Raw genomic sequence first — 6,000 nt, 5'->3', positions numbered from 1 at the left:
CTTTAAGAGGTAAAGTTGTTTTTTCGAAAATGCTTCAAAATAGCACCTTGCTTGGTCAACGTTTCCGTTTCGTTGCTATAAAGTCTTGGTCTGGTCTCGATCTCGAAGCTCTCTAGTCTCGATGCTCTCTAGTCTCGAAGCTCTCTAGTCTCGAAGCTCTCTAGTCTCGATGCTCTCTAGTCTCGATGCTCTCTAGTCTCGAAGCTCTCTAGTCTCGATGCTCTCTAGTCTCGATGCTCTCTAGTCTCGAAGCTCTCTAGTCTCGGTAATGTCCTGGTCTCTGGTCACTGGTCCCTGGTCACTGTCACACGTGGTTGCGAGCTACGCGCTGCTGCTGCTGCTGCTGCTGCTGCCAGACGTGGCTACTAGCAGCTCGCCGTGTTCCGCGTCATTCCGCCCTCCTGGAAGTCAACAGACGCCCGCTGCTCATGGAGAGTCGTGATAAACGGCCCGCTGCCTCCGTGGGATAATCCATCACGGCGGAGGAAAGAGCCGAGTGCTTTCTCCTCGGCGTGGGGAGGAGATGCGTAAACAGCGCGGCAAGAGCTGGAAAGTCTCCCAAAGCCCAAGTTTGTAAAGGGTAGCCCGTAATTAGCTGCGTGACATCATATATTACCTTTGCAGTCATTTGTCAAGTGATAGATTGTGTTAAGTGCGGGAAAACAAATAGTAGCTTTCGTCTTATTAATAGGGGCAATTATAACGGCGGCACAATCTTTTAATTGCCACATGGGCAACGGCACCATGATCAATGTTTTAAACAAACAGGCTGCGAGGCGGCGGGTCAATGTAAACTCTGCCGCCTGGCTGCTTTGCTGCTGCTTGAGCTCAGCTGCCACCCATGAAACGCCAGAAGAGGCCTGGCGCCCGATGACTTTGCTTGAAGACGTCCCAGTTTTGTGTTCTTTTGCATCAGACTGTTTCGCTGCACGACAACAATCTGGGCCCCCCCCCACCCCTCCCTTTGTTAATAATCCTTTATGGCTTGGGGTTAAATATGATAGTTACTGAGCGCTGGAAGTGTTTGTCAGAAGTCAGGGGATTCAACAACTTTAGGAAGAAAGTTTAATAAAAAAAAAAAATCGAATTATTTATTCATACGCCAAACACATGTATATTTCATGTCCTGGGCAATGTATGCAACATGTGGGAGATGTGAGAGTTGGTCAGTGTGCGTGTATGGTAGAGAGACTGTGTGGAGTAGCGGTACATATTAATGCAGTATTACTTCTGAGTGCCTTTTCTGGCAAGAGGCAATGGATGTATAAAAACTCCTGTAGCCAACTGTGGATAATTCATAGCCAATAACTTCCCTGTTGATCAAAGACAACAACATGTTCAATAAAATAAGATCAATGCACCGCTTGAACTGTTGCAAACGACCACGGACCAGGAGGCACAAATATTATTTTTGAAATACTCATGTATTTCACATATATTTAACTGCCACTTGCCACTTTGTAAATTCTCCTTTGACACTTGCATGCACAATCACGCCAGATTCTGCCACACTGCCACGTAGCTCGACAGGTGACACATCAAATCTTTGAATTTTGAGTAGGTCCATTCCCTTTACGTATCAGTGCCTGTTGTTTTCTTTCAGATGTGGGGGTGGGAAGGATTACGCTTCTAGTGGAGAAGTTGTGAACTGCACATTATTCACAACGCTGACCAGGCAAAAGCCTTTCTGGTCACAGCAGGCCAAGACTTAATTCACATGTTTTGTTTTTTTTTAAAATGAATCTTCTAATGGAATCGTCTTCAGAAAGAAAGCAGCCTGAAGTTGATCTCAACCGCTGGCCGCTCCGATGTCCTGCAGCAGCTCAGCTGGCCGGCAGCCAGCCAGAGAGCAAAGACAAAGAATGAACTGAATTCAAGGCGGAAAGAGTTGATTTATCCGTCAGAGGCGTTCACTGCTCACTTAGTAAAACACTGGTGGTTTTAGCTGCATCACCACACGGAACCATGATTGAAGATCGAAGTGACTTGTGCACATGAATGCAGCGCGGAGCCATCTGTCTCTGAAATCTGATGCATCTGTCTTGCGTTTGTGTCTCCCTGCACAAATTGACAAGGGACACGGCTGCTTTTTTTTTTTTTTTCTAAGATGACAAAATGATGTCTGGGAGGAGAAAGCGAGCAGGTGAGACAGTGTTTCTGCACCGCTGCACCTTCTCCGCCAGCATCTTTGCCCATCTGTCCTTTAGCTCGGCTGTCAGCCTTCAATAAATCATGCTTCGCTCACCGCCTACTCTGTATTTTATATATTTTGCCATTTGCTTGTTTGCTGTTGCTGGTGCAGTTTTTCTTTACTATTTTTTTCCATCTCGAAGACACTGATGTTTCCATGCCAGTCAAATACTGCACAGGGGGCTGCCCTGAAAGAATATATATATATGTATAAAAAATATATAATACATTTCGGGGGAAGGGTGGGGGGGATTATTACGTGTTGCATTTCTTTTTTTATTTTTCTGTACAGCACTTTGAGCACATGAAAAGTGCTATATAAATAAAGTTTTGATTGATTGATTGATTGATTGATTGATTGCGTAGCTTCTGCAGGTGTTACTTTACGCTCCTCACGCTTGACAAGCTGTTTGTCCACCGCTCTGCCACCTGTGACGGTGCACATTACCACCACACGGTGACCAAGTACGAGGTCATTCCAGCCTTTTCAGAACAGGATGTCCGACCTGACTGGATCATAGCCAAGGAAAGTGCTTCCTATTGCTTTTTGCTTCTTCTGCTAAATGTGGCTTGAAGAAGAAGTCAGCTGACTGCTGACTTGCCAATAAAGGGGGGCTATGGGAGACTTGGATGGGGGGGGGAGTTTCTCAGGGCTGATGCTTTGTTTGATGTGCAACTGAACAGAATTGCTGTTGGGTGAAGACTTCATAGATGGATTAGTGTTGCTTTTAGAAATGTGATCGTATGGCATCGCAGTAGCTGTCCAGGCAGACTACGGTAATGTAAATAATAACAAGTGCCGGTCACACTCAAAGTTTCATTGTTGTTTGACAAAAGTGATTTTTTTTTTTTTTTTGTCCTGATTTTTTTTATTGAAAATGTTACAATTAATACGGGACTAAGGAATTGTTACTGAATTGTAACGCTCGTCCTTATTCCTTCCTTGGTTTTTTTGACTGTTATTTATATTTAGTTGGTTCATTGTAAAGTGTCCATAAACGAGGAACAAAATCAAGTGAACTCAAGTGAAGGAGGCGTCGTTCCAGAAGATTTCCGATTGCGTTGTATCGCTAAAAAAATATATATTTTCTTCCAGAGTCATGCAACTGCGCAATAGGATTAAAGCGTCGATATGTGAGTCATTTTGTGACAAAGAACAAAATATGCAACCAGTCCATCTCTTTATGTTGAATGTGCGACTGCCAAACAGAAAAAACAACTGTTTATCCTTGGTAAAGGTCACTTTGTTGAACGTTTATGAAAGACTTTGCTTGAGGATGTACTGACACATATGGACAAGTGGGGAACCTTAAAGCACACGCGAATGCTATTTAGCCAAACAGAGATTTAAAACAGGATACAAAGGAGAGCAGAGTCAGTGCGACAGGGAGGGCAGCAGAGAGGTCACACAGCAAGTTCAACTTGTTTAACGCAACATAGAAAAGTACTTACATAACTAGTATAGAACATTCCATTCTGCATCAGGACGCAACAGGGAAAAAAAGACAGAGATAGAGAGAGCGCAGGAGACGAAGTGGAGGGAGACGGAATGACAGGAAGACGAACGAGTGAAGCGACGACGAAAGGTTTACGGAGGTAAATCCCAGAAAATGAGAGGATGATGAAAGAGGGGAGCAAGGTGTTTCAAGACCGAGAGGAAAAGACAGAAGATGAGAATGTGGAAGGGTAAAGAGGCAAAAGGGAGCCAGCGAGACGGGAACGTGAGGAAAACAGACGGAGAGGGAAAAAGTATGAAAAACAAAAGGCAGCGTGTGACCACGGAGCGAGGGAGGAAAGAGGTCAAAGGACCAGCAGCAGACGTCAAGAGCGGCGTCACGAGAAACAGGATGATGACAAAGCAAAACACAGGACGTGATAAAGCAGGGCAGGAAGGAAGACGAGTGCATGACGGTGCAAAAAGAGGGAAAGAGAGACAGAGACAGAGAGAGAGAGAGAGAGAGAGAGAGAGAGAGAGAGAGGAGACGAGAGAGAGAGAGAGAGAGGAGACGAGAGACAGAGACAGAGAGAGAGAGGAGACGAGAGACAGAGAGAGAGAGAGAGAGAGAGAGAGAGAGAGAGAGAGAGAGAGAGAGAGGAGACGAGAGACAGAGACAGAGAGAGAGAGGAGACGAGGGACAGAGAGAGAGAGAGAGAGAGAGAGAGAGAGAGAGGAGACGAGAGACAGAGAGAGACAGAGAGAGAGAGAGAGAGAGAGAGAGAGAGAGAGAGAGGAGACGAGAGACAGACAGCGGCGGCCAAGAGGTGAAGGAAGAACAAGCGAGTCAGGGGGAGTGAAAGAGAGGGAAAAATAGAGATATCACAGGGCAGCAGGGGGAGGAGGGCGGGGGGAGGGAGAGGGGGAGGAAGAGGAAGAGGAAGGTTAGTGACAGTTTGTCCTCGTCAGCCACAAATCGCCGCCTGCAGATCAGGACGACCATCGGGTGGGGTGCCAGCGTCAGCACAAAGACGGCATGCAGAGGCCGCACCGCATCGATACACACACACACACACACACACACACACACACACACACACACACACACACACACACACACACACACACACACACACACACACACACACTGGGTGGGAGTGAACAGAACATTCACATGCACTGAAGGCTGTAATTAGCCAACTTAAAGCCCCCACATTTTACTAATTTCCTCTCAATGCAGGTCTCAGGGGCTTTGTGACATCACAAAGGGCTGGTTTCCAGTAACTGTGTGTTTTAGCTAGACTGACTCACTTATGACGAGTTCACTGACCAGATACACGTACTTGCTACTAAACAGGAATTTCTCCTGGAGATCAATAAGTCTCTCTCTCTCTCTTTCTCTCTCTCTCTCTATATGTGTCTCTCTCTCCCTCTCTCCCTCTCTAACTCATGGTCACCGCAGGACCTTGAAGATGCAAATGTCTGCAAGCTCCCTCCACTCCTTCCAAGGTTGACACAAGCTGCGTTCAGACTAATCTGGGAGGCCAAATTGCCATTCAAGGGGGAAACTGTGCGTAATGTGCGTCCACACTGATTTCTGCAGTCAAAAGAGGAGCGTGGCATTCTGGGAAACAAGCTCTCAGCAGGAAAGCAAGACAAGCCGATCGATCGCACACACACTTCACCCGACTGGATGATTGTGTGACCAGAGAGACGCTTTAACTGAATTCAGGTGTCTGGCTGCAGACAGGTCGCAAAGCTGCCTTTCAAAAATAAAAAAAGAGTATAAAACGAGATGAATTCTTGTGTTTATCCTTCTTTTTTTTTCATATATAAACACAAGCAACTGGCAAACAGCAACATGACTGCGAAGCATGAGGAGAAGCTTTTAGGTTTGGTTTTAAATAAAGAAGCCACGAGAGGCGTTTGTCGTTTTCCAAGGAGCTCTGTCATGCAAACACTTTCATCTTGCAAGTCATGTCGAGAGAACAAGCCAGACCAAAATGATGAGGCATTTTCTTCGACATGCTCAAAGTTCAACAACAAATCTTCACGCACTTTTCAAGAAACAATAGAAATGTGGACATTTTCACATGCACGAGCCATTTTCACATGTTTCTGTTGTGACTTTATGTAAAAATGAAGCATTCATTTAAAGCTTAAATACAAGACGAAGAGCATTTCACACATGCAGGCAGGCAGGCAGGCAGGAAGCACACATGCTAAACAACCCTCCACCTGTTGTACCTGCAGGCTGGTGTCGCTCATGTAGGTCATTTGAAAAAAATGTAGTATTTTTTCCCTTCCTACAGTGCTGTGTCCTGCGAGCCGAGGCAGGAACTTTCTGCCTTCTGCACTCTTATTTTGACACCTTT

General features: G+C 45.8%; 1 protein-coding gene across 3 annotated transcripts in view; it reads right to left on the bottom strand.

Moving 5' to 3' along the window:
• Positions 1 to 6,000, bottom strand: part of LOC142889337 (phosphatidylinositol-binding clathrin assembly protein) — a 64,762-nt gene that overhangs the window by 3,853 nt on the left and 54,909 nt on the right. For 2 of the 3 annotated variants that reach the window (XM_076028004.1, XM_076028002.1), the window contains one exon: positions 3,643 to 3,666. The exons of the other annotated variant lie outside the window; for it this stretch is intronic. In XM_076028004.1, coding sequence (XP_075884119.1) covers positions 3,643 to 3,666 — 24 coding nt within the window. The remainder of the gene's footprint in view (positions 1 to 3,642; positions 3,667 to 6,000) is intronic. 3 annotated transcript variants of the gene reach the window in all.

This window comes from Nelusetta ayraudi, unplaced genomic scaffold, assembly GCF_046127955.1.
Source record: "Nelusetta ayraudi isolate G7.1 ecotype Tasmania unplaced genomic scaffold, CSIRO-AGI_Nayr_v1 ptg000022l, whole genome shotgun sequence".
NCBI lineage: Eukaryota > Metazoa > Chordata > Actinopteri > Tetraodontiformes > Monacanthidae > Nelusetta > Nelusetta ayraudi.
The sequence above is the reverse complement of the archived record's forward strand: the minus strand, read 5'-3'. Positions and strand labels throughout refer to the sequence as shown.